General features: G+C 39.1%; 1 protein-coding gene across 3 annotated transcripts in view; it reads left to right on the forward strand.

The window, feature by feature from the left end:
- Positions 1–23294, forward strand: part of cdh2 (cadherin 2, type 1, N-cadherin (neuronal)) — a 49020-nt gene that overhangs the window by 20357 nt on the left and 5369 nt on the right. For 2 of the 3 annotated variants that reach the window (XM_073855906.1, XM_073855908.1), the window contains exons 3-15: positions 7695–7894; positions 12247–12390; positions 12508–12663; positions 13876–14020; positions 14104–14276; positions 15412–15549; positions 15638–15823; positions 16340–16593; positions 17040–17175; positions 20191–20431; positions 20520–20753; positions 20926–21065; positions 21824–21988. In XM_073855906.1, the coding sequence (XP_073712007.1) occupies positions 7695–7894; positions 12247–12390; positions 12508–12663; positions 13876–14020; positions 14104–14276; positions 15412–15549; positions 15638–15823; positions 16340–16593; positions 17040–17175; positions 20191–20431; positions 20520–20753; positions 20926–21065; positions 21824–21988 (2312 nt within the window). The remainder of the gene's footprint in view (positions 1–7694; positions 7895–12246; positions 12391–12507; positions 12664–13875; positions 14021–14103; positions 14277–15411; positions 15550–15637; positions 15824–16339; positions 16594–17039; positions 17176–20190; positions 20432–20519; positions 20754–20925; positions 21066–21823; positions 21989–23294) is intronic. The other variant, XM_073855909.1, reaches the window with a different exon arrangement.

The following is a 23294-nucleotide window of genomic DNA, read 5'->3' on the forward strand; positions in this document are numbered from 1 at the left end:
TTTTCTCCCCAGCTCATAACATACATTTTACGGTTATATTCTTGACTGTAAATGTTCAAAATTCAATAGAAGTACTTCAGTTTCACAAATAGCTCTTCCTAACAGCAAGCAAGTAGTCACCATTAATGGTCATATTGACCGAATCATTGGGTTAGTGCTTTGAACTCTAAGTCAGTATGTTCAGAGACGCTCAGTCAAGTTTGCAAACCTGATCAACCGGTTCAATGAAAAGAGCGATTCATTCACTGATCCAGTTCTCACGTTTCTCAGCGATCGGGTCACACAAGACAACAAGACTGGTGTTTTTTAGTCATGTAGTAGTCAACGTAATAAATGGGGTCAGTATATATGTTCAACTGAAAAATTGGAAGAGCAAATAATGACATAATTTTGATTTTGGGCGAACTGTCCCTTTAACGGAAAAACATATGAAAGCTGCCGTTACTTACCATTATAGCATTTGGCAAGTAATCAATAGCCATTGGCTCATTATAGGAGCTACATATTTTGCTGTTTCCAAAGAGACAATGAATCTTTTTATGAGCTGAAAAGCTCTAACAGTTTAATGTGCACTTTAGTTTTAAAATCGATTCTGTATATTTTTCCGTCATATGTGTGAACGTGTCTGTCCTTTTCTATTTGTGGCTGTGGAAGTGCGTTCGAGTTAAGCCTAAGTTGCCATGCACACCGAGGGACGTGCCTGAGCAATGGGGCCATTAGAGGAAATGTACCCTTAGAAAAGTCATGGAAAAAGGGCAATTATAGGCAGGCGGTACAAAAGGCAGCCATGCTCAGTGCCGAGCGAGGTCCTAAGTGCCACATCCATCTGAATTCCTTCGCAGAAGGACCCGGTACGTCTCGGAGACCATGAAACTCCAAACGACTACATTAAGGCAGCGATTTTACGCCCTCTCATGGGGGCGGGGTCCTAAACAAAACTATTTTTCCATTACTATCCTCATTTATGTCGTGCTGTTACTAAAAGCCAGAACCAGTTGAGGCCGACTCGTATTAAAAAGGAGTAAGAGGCCTGTTGGGAGGAAATAGCGGAGACGTTTGAGCTGTCGAGATGTGAAGTTGGTGTTGAATGCAAATCGCTAATGGCTGAATGAGATTGCTTACAGAGCACATCGCACTTCTGTCAGCTCACAGATCAGCACTTCTGCGTGAATTTGTGTTCTGTGCCCTCATTTATTATATTTTTGAAAAGTCTGAGTTTATAGTTACTCTATTGCTATCGCTCTAAATTGCAAACCGTTCTCTCTCAAGTCAAGAAGCTTTGTGATGTTTTTGAAGAGAGTGTGAAACGGACTCTCATCCAGCCCTTTTAAGCGACGCCCGTGGAAACACGTTGGATCAAGCCACCTCTAACCATCGTGGATCCTCATACGTGACTAATTTGGAATGCTCTACATAAGCAACAGCTGTAGTGGTAAAAAGCCTTAGCTTGAATCTTCATAGTAAAAACACTGAAGCAAAGGTTCCAGGTGCCAAACAAAAACTACCATACAGCTCAGACAATAGCACTCCATGCTGTAGAGTTTAATATTAGCACGTGACTAAAGTTCTGTTTAATGATTTTAGATTTCTTTTGGTGTCTAAGTGTGTGTTAGTACTTGTTAACGATCTGCAAAGGTATACATCCCAAAGTCTACGATGACGCAAGTTATCATCTCCAGCTGAAATCTGTGTTGTTGTTTTTTGTACTACAATGAACGCAAGGATTGTTTTAGTATCCTTAGTAAAGGTAGTAAAGACGATATGTTGAGATGATCTTCCAAATATGGTAAGGAGCGTCACATTTCCGACACACGCTAGAGGTATTTGTCCAATCACAATGTACTGGATAACTGGCCAATCGGAGCACACTGCGCTATTCAGAACGATGATTTTTCAGAACGTTATTTTTAGCAATTTAACTCTTTCCCCGCCATTTACGAGTTAGCTCGTCAATTAAGAGAAAAATTTGCATAAAAAACGTGTTCCTAATTTATTTTTATGTTAATCTGTAATTCAGCGATTATCAACTAGATGGCGCACTTAACGTATTTTCCGGACTATAAGTCACACTTTTTTATAGTTTGGCTGGTCCTGCGACTTATAGTCAGGTGCGACTTATATGTCAAAATTAAAGCAACACTATGTAGTTTCCATGTAAAAATGACTTACAGCTCCCCCATGTGGTTAAAAAGCACAACAGTGCCTGGTATCAGACACTCTTCTGCAGGCAGGGGGAGGGGCGGGGCTGTGTGCTCTACCCTCCACCGCCACTTTCAGAGTGTGCTTGTAGCAGCTAGGAGGCTGCTCAGGTTGCAGCAACAGTGCAATTTGTCAAGTTAAAAGTTGTTCTATCACTGAAATAATTTTAGAGACATTATTTAAAGGTAAAAAAACTACATAGTGTTGCTTTAATTCATACTGATTAACATGAACCAAAGGAAAACATTACCGTCTACAGCTACGAGAGGGCGCCGTTGCTCCTGTAGCCTACCCCTAAAAAATGTTAACGGAAACATTAACTTAAAGACGACGGAGAAAGACTTAACAAACAAAATGCCCCCAAAAGAATAATAATTTTTTAAATAAATGCAACTTATAGTCCAGTGCGACTTATATATATATATATATATATATTTTTTTTTTCTCTTCATGGTGCATTTTTTGACTGAGGCGACTTATAGTCCGGAAAATACGGTACCCAATTTATAAAAAAACTAAAGTAAAAAAGTCATTTACTAATTTTAAACTCTGTGTATGTTTTAATAATCATTCTGAATCTGATCTGTAATAAAATTCCTTCACAAAAATGCAATTATTTCAGCTTTTTGCTAAAAAAAAATATTTTTAAAAGAAAAATACCCATATTTAATAGAAAAACGGTTGAAACGGATGAAACGTTTTATCCCTGTTTGTTTGTTTGTTTATTGTTTGTTTGAAAGCAGAGTGTCTGTTCTTTTATTTGATATATTTGTATGTTTATATATTTTTAGAATATTTTTTTCCTGCAAGGCATTTTGTGAAACTTTTGTAAAAATCACAAAAAATGCTTGAAGGCAACTTTAAAAAAAAAAGGCTGGTAGGGAATGAGTTAATAGGGGCTCTTTAAGATAATGATGTGGTACTCTACAGGTGTAAAATCTTTTTTTTCCCTACCTATCAGGTTGTGGGTTTTAACCCAGGGAGCACGTGTTATAATAAAATGTATACTTTTAATGCACTTTTTTAATAAAATCATCTGCCATACGCACAAATGTAAATGTGTTTCATCTTACTAAGATGTATCGATATGTATCTGTTCATCACAAATAAATCATGAACCTATTATGTTCCCTGCTGTATTAACATTAACAAATTCGATATTTCATGTCGGTGTGTGGCACATTATCAGTAGTTAGCAAATAACACCAGACATAAATGTCAGACTCTTCAATTGATAAGAATGAGGCTGATAAACATAACCGGGTCTGAAATGTAATGAAATCAATAATAAAATCGTTACACACCAAATCTAATAGAGGAAACTTGGTTTATTCACTAAAATCTCAAATTTTTTCTTCATCCAAATCATTTTGCCCGTACGTGTCCTTGTCTGTCGAAGGGTTGTCAGAAACAGCACACACACAAGCTCCCCAGGAGTAAATGAATTTATTTTAAGCAAATGAAATCACCCTTCTAATTAAATTAGCTTTCAGTGTTTTAACCATGTTTACCTCGGCAGACGTGATGAGTAATGGTGCTTTTTGCACTGCATTAAGCCTCACTGCCCAGTCGAATTTGCAGGGACGCGTAAAGCAATTGCGACTAGAAGAAAGACTCGACGCGAGCGAAGACACTGTTTTCTCTCTTTCTCCCGTTAGAAGAGCAGGCCTCGGTAATTGAAGCAGACAGCTCGGTAGACTTATAGCACCTCTCTCTCGAAACCACCCCCCTCACTCATGAAAAGTGCAGCTGCGGGCGAAACTGGTGCAGCCATCTAATAACACTGGCTTGGTGAATCTAGACCGACGCAGACTCACACACACCAACAGCACCTAACTCACACCTGCCCAGCCGGAGAGCTTCAGCTATCAGGAAAATCGCGTTACATTAAACGCATTACTTTGAGACGCCAGGGGCCAGGAAAGGGAGTCTTTTAATTTCGATCGGCTGGAATTAAACAATGCAGAGCCACTTTACGTACAAGGACACCGGGACGACCAATATGAACAATCAGATAAACATAATAATTGCTCGGTCCCTTCAGGTTTTCTTTATCTAATAATCAGTAATAAGGTCTCATAGGTTGCCATGTCTAATAATAGTGACTGATTATTTTTGCGTACTGTATTACCCTGAGAGGTCCTTACATAATAAATGGTGATTAACAAGAGTGAGAGGTATAATTTACCGACCGGCATAATTACTATAAAACGCATCAGCGTTTTAGCTCACGCAACAACAATGTGCACATGACAAAAAGCAAACACAACCGAGGGAAAACTTGCAAACAATCTGTGTAAAAAAGAAATACAGTTTGAGTTCACCAAAATGCAGCATTTCGGTCAAAGACCTTCAGGCTTTTTGAAAGTAGCATACTGTGCATTAATAAAAAAATTGTAAAGTTCAACAATATGTAGGAGTTTTTATTCACAATGGCCTTCATACCTGCCTACTAAAACCACCTAAGTGTCGGCTATCGGCCGCTATTTAAAAAATAGCTGATAGTCATGGCCGATATATCCTCTCAATCAAAAGAGAACAATGCAATGAATTTGAGCTCAGTGTATAGAAAATGTAAAGAAACATCACTAGTTTAATGTTCAATATTAATGGTCATTAAATGAATGAGTAATACTCAGAAAATGTCATCTTTAGAATTTAGTTAATGCAAGTTAATATAACCACCAAGCTATCGATATCTGCACTGGTATCGGCGGATATCAGTCTGAATAATCTGCTGTCGGTAGGGATGCTCCGATCAGGATTTACCGAGTACCGATTTCTTGCCGTCATGATCGGCCGATACCAATGCCCGATATTGATTCTTTAAGGTAATATGCAAGTTTTTTTGTTGACTGCAACTGTTAACCTTTTTTCTAGATAAAAGTAATAGCACTGATATTGCTTTGATATATCAATTGCAGAAATTAGGTATATTATTGTTTTAATAGAGAATCAAATAAAAAAGCACAATAAATATCCCTTTTACACAGAGCAATTTAATATGCCTTTAAAAAGGCTTATGTCTGTTAAATAAAAGGCTTATGCCTGTTACATAAACACTTCACAGTCTTCAGAGTATAAATTAAATACAAACTGATACTTTTAAAGTAAAACAGCTTTTCAAGTCAAGATCAGAGAATGATTTTCTCTTAAATGTTATTAATAAATAAATTAAGGTTACTGTAGCTTTAATACGTCAGAGAGATCGCCCTCTACACATGGGCTGATGACATGCTATGTCTGTGTGCGCTCGTTGGGTGTACGCAGGCAAGAAAAAGAAAGTTTAAACTGTCAAAAATTTTAAATGCATATAAATAATAAATAATGTCCTTGATAGATATGTGTTGTAAACGCTGTTTGATGGGGATGTGAAAAGGACAGAGCGCACCCTCATAGCAAATACGCCGATCTCTGTAGAGCCAGATAGATAAATCCACAATTGCAGGTCACACATGAGCAAAAGGATGTAAAAATGCTTGAACGGCAGTGGTTGAGTGTTTCATGTAGGTTGTCAACAAATCGGAAGGTTGGTGGTTCAATCCCCGGCTCCACCTGACCAAGTGTCGAGGTGTCCTTGAGCAAGACACCTAACCCCAGCTGCTCCCGACGAGCTGGATGGTGCCTTGCATGGCTGACACCGCCGTCGGTGTATGAATGTGTGAGTGAATGGGTGAATGTAAGGCAAAATTGTAAAGCGCTTTGGATGGCCATTGGTCTATGAAAGCGCTATATAAAAATGCAGTCCATTTGAACTTCGTAAAAATGAATTTAACTCATTCCCTGCCAGCCTTTTATTTTAAAGTTGCCAGCCAGCATTTTTGTGATTTTCACCAAAGTTTCAAAAAATGCCATCCAGGAAAATTTTCTTCTATATATTTCTTCTATAAATATATAAAAATACAAATATATCAAATGAATAAACAGACCCTCTGCTTTCAAACAAACAAACAAAATGGGAATAAAGTTTCATCCTATCTATTTGTTCTTTTTTTATAACATTTTAAATATGAGTAGGTTTCTTCAAAAATGCCAAATTTTTAGCAAAAAGCTGAAATAATTGCATTTTTGTAAAGATCAAAACATACACAGAGTTTAAAATTGACTAAATTAGTTTTTGCATCAGTTTTTATAAATTGGGTAAGATCGCCATCTAGCGGTTTTACAGAATTTAACGGATTTACAGAATACCATAAAAACTTGTCAGGAAAGCGTCATTGGCAGGGAAATGTTTTCTCTTAATTGACGAGATAACTCGTCAATGGCGGGGAAGGAGTTAAATTGCGGCCGCAATCAAGAGCCCTGTGATGACAAAAGTAAATAGAAAGAATGGTTCATTTGGCGAGAACCGATCGAGTCATTTTATGCGATGATCGACCGATACCGATCTGCGGCCAATCGATCACAACATCCCTAGCTGTTGGTGGAAAAATGTAATATCGTTGCATCTCAAATATATTTGAAGAGTTTTGTTGCAAAACGAGATAACTCCGTTATTTTAATTGTTCAGAAATCTTGTTTTTTGGTTGTGCATTCCAATTAATATCAATTCAACTGCAGTTGGTTTGTTTTGATTTAAAACTTCATAACTTAAAAAATACAGCTAAGTAGCACCATAAAACAAAATAATAACATGATAACATAATAATAAACGTGTTTTGACAAAAATGTAAAAAAAATTGATTTATCTCGTTTTGCAACGAAACTCTTCATTTATTTAATCATGATTTCCAAATATGGAGATATTATGAAAAATAATTGGTTACTTTACATTTATACATTTGGCAGACGATTTATCCAAAGTGACTATATAGGTATACAGCTGGTATTACAAATACTATTATAAACCATCCACTCAAGCAAAACCATGTCACATTGAGGCACGGAGAGAAATCACGTGCGTCCTCCACCTGGGCCAGGTAATGAGCAGTGCCGTTCTGCTCGAAATGTCAGAGAAATGAGCACCGTCAATCTGAGGTCTCTCCCAAACAAACGCGTCCCGTAAGCAGAGCATCTCTCACTTCTGGGTGTTTAATTGTCTGTATCTGTTCTCTAATTGCAACATAATAAATAAAGCACCTTTATTTATGTCTATACCCCTAATGTGATTCCCTCAGTATCTCTCTTTTTTGCACATGTCTCCTCGTCCTCCTGTTCTTCCGTTCCTCAGCACACCTGGGGGCTTGCAGGGGATGTCTCAACATGAATAATGCAGGAGAGCTTCAGAACTTGTACCTGCCTTGTACCTTTCCTACTTTCCTTTGCTCTCTTTCTCTCCCGATCTTCCTAACTCTCTCTCCCTCTGTGTCTTTCTGTCAGTGTGCACTTTCCATTTCTCCCCTCGTCCTCACTTTTCAAGTAAAAACATTATTCCCTTGCGGTCGAGTGAGAATGTGATTTCCTGTGTGCTTGTTTTCTTATATGAAAAAGATGTTTGCTGTTTAAAAACAAAAGCAGCCTCACACTCAGTCTCTCTCTCTCTTTCTCTCTTGCAGTGGATTTTGTGGACTGTGGCAGAGGTTCAGGCTTGCGCTTCAACAGCGGAGACCCTGCAGATTTTCGGATAGATGCCGACGGAACGGTATTCGCCGCACGAACCCTACTGCTTTCCGAAAGGAAAGGGCGAGGCTTGGAGATTATAGCCAAGGATGGGACATCTCAGTGGGTGGTTTACGTAAACTTCACTCTACCCAAGCAGCTACGGAAGTCAAGAATGAGCACCCTTGCACCCTTGCTGTGTATAAGCGTGTTAGATCGCTAACAGCTCATGGCGTTTCTAAACTAGCCTTGCGCTGCAATTACGCCATCAAACAGCCATTGTGCGAATGTGAGCTCACAAAAAAATGTCTCCGTTTATCCGAAGCCCTCTGTGACAAAGCCAAAGCACTAATAAAACTATATTAGAAAATTAGCAGAGCACTAACACGTTGATAGTGGGCCTGTAATTAATGTTTAACGATGCTAAAGAGACATTAAGGCAGGAGGACGCGTTAGACGGTGGAGATCTGGACCCTCGGCTAGGGAACACTAACCATATGTCTCATAGCCCTGCCTTCTGCTCAGAGAAAGGCAGAATTTACTCTTTATTACCGACACACATGCACACACATCGGCTCCAAGGGGAAGGAGGGCGAGATGAGAGGAGCGAGACTGGAGTCGGCGGGGAAGAGAGCGGAGAAGGGCGAGATAAAGAGGAGATGGTCAAGAAGAAAAATGAGGAGAGGGTGAAGGGTGGGTTTGGAAAGGGAGAGATAAGGGAATCCCGCGGGGTGAAAAGATATCAAATGCGGGAGACTCACAGGAGATATTAGAGCTGCTCTGTAAAAAAACACAAATTACTTAGTGTCATTTTTGTTACAGTAGTAGTACAGTTGGTGAAAATGTAACTGGTGTTTGTTGCATTTTGTGTCACGGTTGTTTTGTAAAATTAACTTTAAATAAATGAAATCCAAGGTTTCAGCCAAAAGGAAACGTTATTCACAATAGCTGTGTTTCCGTCCAAACGTGAAGCGAATTTTTTTTACATTTAGAAAAACGAGCAAATGTGAATTAGGTGTTTTCATCAAGTTGTTCGAGCGAATGACGTGGTATTGGTAACCTAGTAAACGACAGTTAATAAAAAAGCACACTTAGAAAATGGAGACAGGACGATTGGGCAAGTTATAACTTTATAGAAGAAGAAATCGATCGAGTACAAGTACCGATATTTTTTCTAGGTACTCGCCGATACCGATGCCTGTTGTACGTTTTTTTTTTTCAAGTACAAATTTTCTAAGAACAACACAATGAGACTAATGAACATATCCACATCTTTATTTTTAACAACTTCAACTCGTATTATGAAAAAAAAATCATTTTTATGTGCTTATCATCACAAATTTACAAAGCCCAAATTTCACAGTGTCCAATAACCTCCAAAGGGCAAAACCAAGGACGTAATGAATGTAAATTTTACCTGCCTGGCTTTCAGCTAAAGATATCACAGACAACAAGACAATCAAATTTGTCATAAAGTATGTCACGTGATGTATCGGTCTTTGGTATCGGGGTATTTTTACGGGTTCGAGTACAAATACATGAGCTTGGTATCGGGCCCGATACTGGTATCGGTGCATCCCTAATTTTTATGCAGGCACTAGCACCAAGGGCATTACTATGATGCCAGGCCCCATATATGGGAAATACAACAGTCAGCTGATATAGCTAGACGATTGGTTTAATGTTCGCTACGTCAAAATATATTCTGCAAATGCATTTCCATCTCCCATTATTCACATTTACTCTTTTTTGCAAAGTCAAAAACCACATTAAAGAAACACGCCGACTTTGTGGGACTTTAGCTTATTCACCGTATCCCCCAGAGTTACCATACATACCTTTTTCATCTCTGTGTGTGCAGTAACACTGTCTGACGCACCTACAGCTAGCCTAGCTTAGCATACAGACTGGAAGTAAATGGCTCCAGCTAGCATGCTGCTCCAGCTACTCGGCACTGCTACTGCTACTTGTGCGGAGGGATTTGCTCGCAGCACCTGAGTAGCAGTGCTTCGCCTTCTGAGAATATAGTTCCCAGTATGTATACTGTTAAAAGATGTCTCATATGACCTTGTTATTTGTAAACGCTGTGACTATACTATACACGAGCTGGGTGGCGCCTTGCATGGCTGACACTGCCGTCTGTGTATAAATGTGTTAGTGAATGGGTGAATGTGAGGCAACATGTTCAGCGCTTTGGATGGCCATATGTCTGTTAAAAGCGCTATATAAATGCAGTCCATTTACCAATTACCAATACTTTAAAAAGTGCATAAAGTCAGGGTGATGGAAACATAGCTAATAACAGTAATTACTTCAACTAAACAATGATTTATAGTATTAGATTTTATAGTATTTTAAGTTACACATCATTTATTATACACTGATTTGAAAATTCTGTCATCTTTCATTTATTCATCTTCAAGTTGTTCCAACGTGTATGTCTTTGTAACCACACAATTTTGTGTTTTACCCTACTATAGAAGTCAGTGTACTTGTAAACAAAGTAATTTGTAGTGGTTTGAAAAAAATTGAGGGTGAGTAAAGGATGACACATTTTTCATTTTTGGGTGTACTATCCCTTTAAGTTGTTTTCCATCATGTTTTTTGTTATGTTGAGTTGGTTTGGAGAGTTAGAGGTTCGACTGTGAATAGGTTTGAGGGTAATGAGACGGCTAATCACCTGAGTCATAGCAGAAATGAAAGAACACAGAGAGCTTCCGCCCGACTCCATGTCTCTGTCATTACCATCAGTATCTCAACCTCAAGAGAGGAAGAGAGAGATTATAGGTCAAGGAGAAGGGAGGCTTAGCTGATATCAAATGAAAGAAAACATTGAAACTCTTTACAAGCAAATACACTCAGAGATTTTGTACACGCATAAAGTATCCTGTCGTTGTGTTGCCTTTTTTGGTCTAGAAATGAACTCTTAACTGAACACACAGATCTATTTTGTTCAGATTTCTGTGTATCATGAAGAGCAGGGCCAATGGCTGGTCAAGCACATCTCTGGCTGTCTAGGCCACTTAATAACAAAGCTCATGGAGAAAGAAAATGCAACTGTACTGCAAGTTTTACACATGCACATTGTTGCTGGGTGATATTGATGATATTTACATGTCTTGACATTTAACCCTGCGGACATGATTTGATGTAGTCTATATTTTGATATTTCTGCCATTGCTGTAAAGTTTTTTCTTTTATAGATTCAATCGAATGAGACGTCATTTTTTCAAATGGTTTTAAGTGTTTAAATCATTTCAAACTTTCGGCATGCAGCCCCCTCTTGTGCAGGGTGGATCTTTTTACCACCCGCCCAAAGAAAATGTATTACAAATCAATCTCAAACTTAAAATTTGAATTAAACAAAACATATTAAACTATACAGTGTAGTGCTGTTGTTTATTAGCCTTATTTTTCTGAGGTTTAATTGCACATAGTTTATGATAAATTATGAGGCCCACTGTGCACCATTTAGGACCCCCCAAAAGAAAGGCCATGGCCCCCAGTTTGAGAACCACTGGTTTAATGAATGATGTAAAATAAAATAGTCTAGGTATATAAAACATTATGTTTTGAATTTTTTTTAAATTAATTTGTTAAGTAAGGAATACTTAACAGTGACACAAATATTCTTACAAAAACATTTTAATTAATTAATTTATTTACAGTTTAACATGGAAAGTTCAGTGAACATTCTTGAGCATGCATAACGATTAATCGCGATTAATCTATAGCAGAATAAAAGTTTTTGTTTACATCATATACTGTCTATAATAACTTTGTATAGATGAATGCCCACACATGCATGTATATATTTAACAAATGTTTGCATGTGTATATACATTTGTATATTTATGTATAATTTATATTATATATAAATATAACTACTTAATATATAAATATATTTTTTTTCTTTAAAATTATACATGCATGTGTCCATATTTATATATACATAATTATTATACACAGTTCGCGCACATATATGATGTAGACAAAAACTTTAATTCTGCTGTGGATTAATCGCGATTAATCGTTATGCATCCCTAGTTGAATCAATTCATTGCAACAAAGAGTTTGAACTAATTCAGTTAAATTAATCAATCTTCAATAAAACCAAATTAATGACACCACTTCATTGTCTTTTTTGCTCTGAACTCAGCAATGATTTTAAATATTTCAGTTTTAATACTTGTGAGTCAGAAGATGAAAAAAGAGTGAATCTGGTCTAATGACATGCTTTTTAGGAAACCACTGTGAATAATATATAGGGATTATTTACTATATCACTCATCCCTACCATGTACTGTCATTATGTGGGTGTTGCTATACTGTGGGTTTTAATGTTAAAGCAGAACAGATATTTATGACCCCATTACAGAGGGTACAATTAATTCTGTTATTATTTAGGGCCGGGGCAGATGTCCTCGCAAGTACCGCAGCCCTTGCGTTTGTGTCTGTATGGATCACCTAACTCGTTGTAACTGTTGTTCTCTTCCTCTGTTCTTTTTCCAGCTACCAGAGATAGTGTTTCCGAAGCACAGTGTGGTTGTCATGGGAGACGGTAGCGTGAATCGTGTGAAAAGAGACTGGGTCATCCCACCCGTCAACGTGCTTGAGAACTCCAGAAAACAATTCCCGGAAGAGCTTGTCAAAGTGAGTACATCAGCACAAAATTGTTCGGAAACATTAGTTAAAAATAAACAAATCATTCAATAGATTCATTCAAACTTTACGCTTATCCTGTAAAATCTGCATCTTTGTGTGTTGCAGATCCAGTCGGATAAAGATAAGAGTAACACGCTGCGCTACAGTGTGACCGGGCCAGGCGCCGACCAAAACCCAACTGGTCTGTTTATCATCGACCCCATTTCAGGAATCCTGTCTGTTACCAAACCGCTTGACAGAGAACATATCCCCAACTTCCATGTAAGTGTATGCGTGTGTGCCGTATGACTGTACATCACTGATACTTTGGATCCATTCCATCAAGTATGTGAAAAAAGAACACTTTAAAACAGCCAATAAATTGCGTGTGTCAGTGTTACCATGGCAGCCAGTCTGAGAATGTGACCTTTGACATCACTTTAATCCACTGTACCGTGAAGAGAAGAGCAGGCGAAATTAAACTCGGAGAAGCTTACCCCAACACTAAGTCTCACACGGACACTTTAATTCATTGTGCTCGCAGGGGGACATTCCTTAAATCTGGCTTTCTTAAGTAAAAACAATCCACAATCTTTCCCGAAAGTAGTTCCATCCTCTTCCTGCCTTGTTTCAATATCCTTTCACTTTACCACTGTTCCTTAAAGGCTGTTTTACCTCCCCCGGTCTGCTTAATCCGCATTCAGATTCAAATAACTGCAGAGATTACATGAATATCTAATGATTTACCACCTAATGGTGCCAAAGGTGGTGCTTTAGGTTTCCTTCGGTTAGCTCATGAATATATGCAGCAGGCGTAGGACTGCTCTTGCACGCAAAGTGCGACCGGGGCAACTGCAGAAGCAGATAAACCTAAAAATGTATAGACCATTTCAAAAGATGTAAACAACACTGGTCCAGAAGCACTTCGTGTTTCCGTTTTTTAACACTAGATAAACGTTGGGATAAAATAAACCAACAGAACATATAAACCTGAATTAAATGAAGTTAAACAAACATCTTAAAGATAATAATATATGTGAAATAAAAAAAATAACTGTAACAAACTCTAACAGGAAGTGTTTCTGGACCAGTGTTGTTTACATCATTTGAACTGGTCTATAGCAAAGAAGTGTGTTTGTTGAATTTCATCAAACCTTATTTGGTAACTTGAAACAAGCTTATAACAATGGTGATAAAAATGACATTTGTAACCCTGTCTGTGAAAAACTAGCTAAGTGATTTCCTGTAAAATCACCCTATATAATGTAAAGAACATTCAGTGAAAATATAACCTTAATATCTTTAATATTGGCTAAGTAAGACCATCTTACTGGCTGGTTATGTTGTAACACAGTCAGCTATCAAGCTGATCGGGCACGAGGACCAGCATCGGGTTAAGTTGGTAGATGTTGGTTATATAGCTGCTCAGTTGATAACTATGTTGTTTTTCTAGCTCAGAATTTTATGTAAAGGAGTATTTGCTTGTGTCCTCAGCTACGCGCTCATGCCGTGGACATTAACGGAAACCAGATGGAGAACCCCATCGACATCATCATCAACGTCATCGACATGAACGACAACAGGCCCGAGTTCACGCACCAGATTTGGAACGGAACCGTGGATGAGGGCGCCAAACCAGGTGAATGTCGTTGAATGGTTTTGACCAATCTTGACCAATTTTTCCACTTTTGTGACAAAAACGTTGTGATTGGTGGGTTCTAGGTACTTTTGCGATGACTGTGACCGCCCAGGATAAAGATGACCCGAATACAGCCAATGGGATGCTTAGATACAAGATCCTGTCCCAGACCCCAGAGAGCCCCTCCTCAAACATGTTCACTATCAACAACAAGACCGGAAAAATCATCACTGTAGCTGCCGGCCTGGACCGAGAGGTAAGGACGTGTGCAAAAGCGTAATTGTGACAATAAGCGAAAATACTGGTTGTGTTCACATAGTAGCAAAATACCTTTGACTACCAGTTTAGAGTGCTAAATAAGGCTACAGTTTTGGTGAAAACAACTACTTTATTTAATAGATGTGATTGCGTTATATCTTCATAAAAAAAAAAATTTTTGCTCGAGTTGAATTTTTTCAGCTTTTTGAGGCGAATACCGCCCGATGTGCATCGTTCACATCGCCCCACGGGAATTTGCGTCTTTAAGCGTCACTGCCTTGACTTTGTATGTAATCTACTTGCGCAAATCGTTGAATTCATGTTTGGTGTGTACGCCCCATTACTTTCTGGGTTTTTTTTATAAACACATTTGTTTACATTCACTATTTTTACAGGCATTTGTTTACGTTTGTCTTTTGTAAGATCCAGAGTCACGCTCAATATTGCTGGATTTAACGTTAGCTCAGGCAAATTTTTTTGCTCTAGTTGAATTTTTTCAGCTTGTGCGGAAGACACATTTAAGGCAAATACCGCCCAATCCGCATTATTCGCATCGCCCTGCACGAATTTGCGTCTTTTAGCGTTGTTGCTTTGACTTTGTATGTAATCTACTTGCGCAAATTGTTGAATTGGTGTGTACGCCCCATTACTTTCTGTTATTTTTATAAACACATTTGTTTACTTTCACTATTTTTACAGGCATTTGTTTACGTTTGTCCTTTGTAAGATCCAGAGTCACGCTCAATATTACTTGCTGGATTTAACGTTAGCTCAGGCAAATTTGTTTTGCTCGAGTTGAATTTTTTCAGCTTGTGCGGAAGACACGTTTGAGGCGAACACCGCCCAATCCGCATCATTTGCACCGCCCTGCGCGAATTTGCGTCTTTTAGCGACACTGCTTTGACTTTGTATGTAATGTACTTGCGCAAATCGTTAAATTCACATTTGGTGTGTACGCCCCGTTACTTTCAGTTTTTTTTTTTATAAACACATTTGTTTACTTTCACTATTTTTACAGGTGTTTGTTTACGTTTGTCTTTTGTAAGATCCAGAGTTACTTCTGTTAGTAAATGCAGTTGTTTCACTCTCGGTGGTCATCACATGTTTTGAACTGATTTTGTTTTGTCGAGCAGAAGGTGCCTCAGTACACGCTGATCATTCAGGCCACTGATATGGAAGGAAACCCCATGTACGGCTTGTCCAACACAGCCACCGCGGTCATACGCCTACTGGATGTCAATGACAACCCCCCAGAGTTCACCCGCGATACTGTAAGCGGCACACAAGCTCACGCACTTAAACGCTTGTCTCGCACAAGCCATCTTTGCTGAAAATCGATCTCTCCATCTCTCTTTGTAGTTCCATGGCGAGGTCCCAGAGAACCGTGTGAATGTGATAGTGGCAAATCTCACCGTGACAGACAAAGATGAACCGGGGACTCCTTCATGGAATGCCGTGTACCGGATAATATCTGGGGATCCGACCGGTCGCTTTTCCATCCCTACTGACCCCGTTAGCAATGAAGGTCTCGTCACTGTCGTCAAGGTAACAAGACATATGGATATACAGAGACCCCAAAAAGACAAAGAGATATTTTTTGTTTAAAGCACAAGCACATGTTTTAAGCCAAATGCATTGGGACCATTTGTTTGAAAGTAATTGCTGAGATGGATGGTAGACAATGCTTCCCTATTTGCCATCAATGCACTGACATCCAAACATTAGGTATGGCTTAAGTAGCCAAATACTGTATTGTATAGACGGTGTTATTGGGACGTGTTGCTATTACCTAGAAGCTCTAAGAGTCCCCCAGGCATGGGTTCAAATCCAGAGCAAAAGACTGTCTCCATGACAACAGCTTCCACCTGCCGTTCGGCTGAGTTAATGGTTTATATGTCTCTTAATTGAGAATGAGTCATTCATTAATTATTATTCAAACATTTCCTCTGTGTATTTAATTGCAACAAGATTCATTCGTTTGTATATTTGGATTATTTCGCCTAACAGATTGCGCTGCAACATTAACTTGATTGTGTGTGTTTTGTGTGTCCTTGTGTACAGCCAATTGATTTCGAGATTAATCGATCATTCATGCTGACTGTTGTGGCTGAAAATGAGGTGCCACTGGTGAGCGGCATCCATCGCACGCGCCAGTCAACCGCCACCGTGTCGGTGCGTGTCATCGACGTAAACGAAAGCCCAAACTTCGACCCCAACCCCAAACCGATCAAACTGGAGGAGGGTCTTCCGCAGTGGTCGATGTTAACGACTTTCACCGCACATGATCCAGACAGATACATGCAGCAAACCATTAGGTATAAAAACACACACGCAAACACATATGTACGTGTGAGCTTTCGTTTGAGTAAATAGAAACCTTGTGCATATTTGTGCACAAATATGGAGTGTCATACAGTAATTATCCCGAAGAAAAAATAGGTTCATTTGCATTTTTAATAAAATTTTCTGAGAAAACATTCAAACATTTTGCAGTTCATTAAATACCGTGACTGATATTAATTCTGTTTCATCTATCACACTTAAATTGGAATGTCAGTTCAAGTGCATTGCTTTGTGGGTACAGTTTTCAGCAAAATATGCACATATGGATTTTTTTTTTAATGTTGCATGGTCTAGTACACTGAAGGAAATAGTTCAAGAAGTATGAAAGCTTTTCCGAATGTCACCATTGTGTTTTAAGACTTTTCTCCATTTCAAAGAAAGGAAATCTCAACTCTATTCAATGTTTCTTGTTTTAAAGGTACTCTAAGTTGTTTGATCCCGCCAGCTGGCTGGAAATTGACGCTAATAGTGGACGAATTTCTACCATCGCTGTTTTGGACCGAGAATCTCCGTACGTCAGAAACAACCTATATAACGCCACATTCATGGCCTCTGACAACGGTAAGTAAAAAGGAATAATTTTAACCTAAAACCTTGCACTTTTAAATGTGTTTCTATCAGAAAATGAGTCGCCATTGTGTGTGTGCAGAAACATCCTGTTATTATACAAATCCATTTATTTTTCTCTGTGTAATCTCATTTAAAGCGCAACAGTCAGACAAAACAGGCTGTTGGGGATCCGATATCAATGTGATGTCACATTGATTATGTCCCACCCATGACCGCTCACAGACTCCGCCTTATGAGCGCATAGTTGGAAATCTGCCATAGACACATGTTTTGATGTAGTCCAAAGCACATGTTTAAGCGGGGAACAGAAGCTTTCTTTGCATTTAAAGAGACACACACAAAAACATGCATTTTTCATTGCAGCCACAAATAGCCATGTTTAACATCGTATTATGAAATATCTGTGGTATATTTTGAGCTGAAACTGCACAGACACATTCTGGGGATACCAGAGACTATATTGCTGAAAACACCTAGGTTAGGGACATGCGGTATCAAAGTCTTGGCTCCACCCCCTCGAGGAGTGTGAGGAATTTGAACTGAAGAACATACATGCGTCAAAATAAAATTATACAATGTAGTGCTGTTGGTTAGTAGCCTTATTTTTCTGAGGTTTAATTACACAGAATATATGATAAATTAATGTATTTTATACATTACATGTCTCAGTTTGAGAACCACTGATCTATATAACTACTTTTAATTACCTGTTAGATATACCAGCATTTTTTATGACAAATATGCATATTGCAATGGTTTGCAATAACTGAATGATTTTAATAGTATGAAAAGTCATGTTTAGTCAAAGTTTTAGGTAAATGCAAATAGCAGATGCAGACTGGTGAGACAAAGAGTGATGCTTTCCTTTTCCCAAAGAATGTGAAATGTGTGTTGGTTATATTATTTTCAGCTTTAAATATATTTTATTTAGTGCTGGGCAAAGATTAATTGCATACAAAATAAAAGTGATTTATATATTTATTTATTTATTTATTTATTATTTTTTTTTTAGTTTATATATTATATAGAATATATAAAAATATAAATAAATATATACACATGTAAATGTTTCTTAAAGCTCCCCTATTTGATTTTTACCGTTTTGGAATCCATTCAGCTGATCTCCGGGTCTGGCGCTACCACTTTTAGCATAGCTTAGCATAATCCATTGAATCTGATTAGACCATTAGCATCACACTAATAAGTAACCAAAGAGTTTCAATATTTTTTCCCCATTTAAAACTTGACTCTTTGCAACATGGCTGCAGAAGGCGCAATGATATTACGCAGCGCCTGAAAGTAGTTCCCTTGGTAACTTCCAATAGCAGGGGATTATTTTCGGGCACTCCGTAATATCATTCACCTCTTCCAGCCATGGTACGACAGCAAAATCTTTGATTATTACGCCAGAATGAGAGTACAGTTCCTAGCCATATTGGCCTAGAAAATCGCAACTTTTAATTTTCCTTCGGTCTTAGTACACGATGTAACTACAGACAAGTTTTAAATAAGAAAAATATAAGAAACTCTTTGGTTATTTTTTAGCGCGATGCTAATGGTCTAATCAGATTCAATGGATTATGCTAAACTATGCTAAAAGTGCTACCGCCAGACTCTGAGATTAGCTGAATGGATTCCAAAACTGTAAGAATCAAATGTTTAACTCTAGTGTCCCTTTAAATACATACATAAATGTGTGTTTGTTTACATATACATAATAATTAAACACAGCAAACACTCATATATTATGCCAAAAATCACTTTTATTTTGTATGCGATTAATCGCAATTAATCCTTGCCCAGCACTAATTTTATTATAATTTAAACTGATTTTACAAACTTGAAGCATTATCATATATTGTGCATGTGATGTTTCGTATTTTTTCGCCCTAGCATTTACGCTCATCTTCTCTTGGTCGTTCTTTCTTTAGTTTTCTCTCTCTCACACTGCTCTCTGTGTGAATGAATCTACAGAAGTCTGCTTGGCCCTATTCTGCTGCAGTGTTTAACATTCCCTCTGCATCCGACCTGCGAAACAAACTCCCTCTCTAACACACACACGCCGTAAATTTAAAAGCTCGTCCCTAGAAACACTCAGTTAAGCAAAATCTTTGTGCGTTAGGAGAAGTGCGGTGCTGATTGGCTCCTTTTCCCGCTAAGAGACCTTTTAGCATCCAGTCATATACTTGATTCAGTAAGTTAAATGATATTAGACATACTTGATTTAGTTGTTTTTGAGGCACGAACTGATAAAAACCTTGCGGGGGCAAAATGGACAACCGTCGCTCCATAAGCCTGCAGCACGTATCCGCTCGACTTTTGGCAGCTCTTTGTTTATAGATCAGGGAAGTCGAAAGGTCTTTTTGCTTTTGCACAGATATCACAGCTCCAGTTGTGAACATTCAGACTGTGGTGGTTACACAAGCTTCTGTTTGCAGACAGCTCATGGCCACTGATAAAACCAGATTTGTATCATTTTTAATGGTTTGGTCCGATTTGGTGCTTAGTTTAGTAAGAGCTGGAATATCAAGAAAGTAACACATCTGTTGAATGTTATAGTTATTTTTATAATGTACTTGTAATAGCTTTAGGCTCATAAAACCACCTATGATATGTGCATGATATATATTGCACATGAAGAGCTGACTGGAATCACCAGTCCCAATCTGATTGGCTGGCTGCGACACAATTTCCAGAAGTCTCGGTACAGAGATTTTTATCAGACTTGTGGAAAACGGTCATGTTTATGTGACTGTTAAGAGTAATACAAGACCTTTTGAGATTTTTTTAGGCAGTTAATAAATGAGATATCCTTGAGCACACATTCGATCTACATTTTAAATAATAAACCGGACCATTGATCGCTTTTGCGAGATCGCTTTGTATTTTATTCTGAGAGCATCTTCCTGTTTTAATGGGTGGTTTCTGGCTATCTGCAATGTGGACCAGGTCTGCCTACACAAAACTGTGCTCGTATTTAATCCCTCTCTTTCTGTTTCGACAACGGTATCCCACCTGCGAGCGGGACAGGAACTCTGCAGATTTACCTGCTGGATATAAACGACAACGCTCCCCGAGTCTTTCCTCAGGAAGCGGAAGTCTGCGAGCGCCCGGAGCCCAACGCCATCAATATTACGGCGGTAGACGGCGATCTCAACCCCAACGCTGGGCCGTACGCATTCGACCTGCCCAACCGACCCACCGACGTGCGCAGAAACTGGACACTAACTCGAATCAGTGGTACGTCGGAAATAACACATTTAAATTATTAAAATTTTTACCACTTTCCGACGGCTAAGGTTTTGTTGCATGTGTGGTTGGTTTGTAGGGGATCACGCTCAGTTAAGTCTTAAGATCAGTTACCTGGAAAGTGGGATTTACGAGGTGCCCATTAGCATCACAGACTCGGGCAACCTGCCCATGTCCAACACGACTTTCTTGCGCATCAAAGTGTGCCAGTGCGATCACCACGGCGATTGCGTGGACATGGAGCGCATCATGGCCGCCGGGCTGGGCACCGGAGCCATCATCGCCATACTCATCTGCATCATCATCCTGCTGGGTAAGATACGCACACACACACAGTTTCAGTTTTGGTAGACATTGTGTCTTTTATGGAGTTCTTATCATTTCGTAACATTTCCAGCAGACTGCTCGAATTCGGAGATGCAGGTCTGTTTGGCGCAGAACATAAATTTTGCTCATTTTGTATTGATCTCTTTCACTATCCGCAGTGCTGGTGCTGATGTTTGTGATGTGGATGAAGAGACGAGATAAAGAGAGACAGGCCAAGCAGCTGCTGATCGACCCAGAGGACGACGTGCGCGACAACATTCTGAAGTATGACGAAGAAGGCGGAGGAGAGGAAGACCAGGTATACCGCTGTGGCATACACACCTTAATTTCTAGATCGAGGCAGTTAGCTTGTTCAAAGGGATGTTAAACAGTATTTTTATTCAGTCATCGTGATTTTAATTTGAGCTGTGTGGTGCGGTGTGATATCTTGATGAATAATTTCCAGCATTCATTTCGCGACCGGCGCTGATTCTAAGTCATAGCAAGCAAGAGACTAATTTTAAATTGATGAAGCAGATCCTGTTTTGCCCGCTGGTGTCAGCGAGGATGTGAGAGACTGGAAGACTTGCATATCAGGAACACTTTGATATTCGAGATGGTGTCACACGCATACTCGTTTCTCTTTTTACTGACATTTAGTGTTTTTATAACTGAAATCTCCTAACCTTTAAACCTAAAAAAATTAGTTTGTTAAGCCATTTGCATGTGTAGGCAAAACCCATACGCACACATGTTCACAGCAGTATGATAACAACCAATCAGGACGTATTTTAGACCCATAAGAATTGTGGGCGGAGCCAGCCTGCGCAAGGCTTCACAAATAGAAACCGATTTTATTCATGCATTTTATTCAAATTTTCCAAAGAAATGTGAATGTGTTGTCACATTTAGCAAACTGCAGAAATACATTTGTCCCCCAAGTGAGACCGCACACGTAGCTTGATATGAAACAAAGCAAGTTAAAATGAAAGTACTTAGATTACCAGTACTGACACTAATGTTCCCAGACAATCCTGGGCTTTTAACGGAGCGCTAACCCTGTCTGTGTTTTTGTAGGACTACGATCTGAGTCAGCTACAGCAGCCTGATACTCTGGAGCCAGACATGATCAAGCCCGTCGGGATCCGCCGTCTGGACGAGCGGCCGATGCACTCCGAGCCCAACTATCCCCTCCGCTCGGCCGCACCCCACCCTGGAGACATCGGAGAGTTCATCCACGAGGTACAGCCAGTGCACCGCCTGTGTGTCCTATCGTCTGAAGTCTCGCCATATAAAATGGCTCGATGGCACCAGTGATAAGACTTAATGGTGATTGATTGGTTAATTGGACCGAGGTCCTTTTAGTTTCCTTGGTCATTAGCCAGGCTTGGGGATTCAATATCTCCAGCTACAGTCTGTGGATATTCGCCCTCCCACATACACACACATGCAAACCTCACGGGTTTTAAGCCGCGTTACTGCATTCAAAGCAGTGTGAGATTAGTGAGAAACTGCTTAAATCAGGTGATGAATTAAACATTACTGCTAAATGTAAGAAGCGTCGCTTAAAAGACAGACAGGCGCTGGAGAAGTCAGCGTTTGCCAATCTGTGAAATGATCTGTACTTCTGAAAAATGTCAGTTTGGATTTTTTTAGACGTCTTTTTATAGCATCATGGTGCTGCGGTGGCTTACGAGTTGCATTTAGGTCTAGTAAGATTGGCTTTTAGTGAATCTGAGTGGAATGACGAGTTTTGTTTATAGTCATATCGTGTCGGAGGATTTGTTTGGACAAGCGAATGTAAGATTCACCGTACAGACTTACATCAAGCGAACATCTATAGATTGTTTAGTCTATGTCAGTGTTCTGTTTGGACAATGCTATGCCAAGAATAAAGCGAATGTGAGCCGTACCGATAATAAAACGTGACGTGTAACACTGCAGATCACTGATTGGTCAGAGAGAATCGTTACTACAAGTGATGTCGTCATCTGTGCTTTATTGTACAATTTCCCAAACTACCTTTTAGCAGTGTTAAACATATGCATGCCGAGAATCAAGAACACCATTGCATCGACTTTCTGCATTGTTTTTGTGTTGAACGTTTGTTTGTGTCGCATTTATGATGATGTTACGGCAGTAGAGGTGTCGCAACTTTAACGATAAGTCAGAGCCAAAGTAAGCGAACTGGTACCACACAATATAAAATAGGGATGTGCATTTATGTCATTTTTTCATTTTGATTAATCCCTAGGTCTGAAAAACGAGTACTCGATTAATTGGGGGCAGGGCAATCAAAGGAGCGGGGCGTATACAGCGTGGTGAAAATAATTTTTTTTAATTAAAAACACTCAAATTAAACTTTATGACAGAAAAATGAACACATACTAGATTATTAATTAATTAAATGTTTTTAACATCGATGCCACATATGAGTACTCGAGCAATCGCATACTCGTGCCCATCCCTAATATAAAAGCGCTACTGGTAAACAATGGCTACTTTATGCCATGATTTGCCAACTTGACTAGCATGCTTATAATGCTGG

This window comes from Misgurnus anguillicaudatus, chromosome 18 (genome assembly GCF_027580225.2).
Source record: "Misgurnus anguillicaudatus chromosome 18, ASM2758022v2, whole genome shotgun sequence".
NCBI classification, from domain to species: Eukaryota; Metazoa; Chordata; class Actinopteri; order Cypriniformes; family Cobitidae; genus Misgurnus; species Misgurnus anguillicaudatus.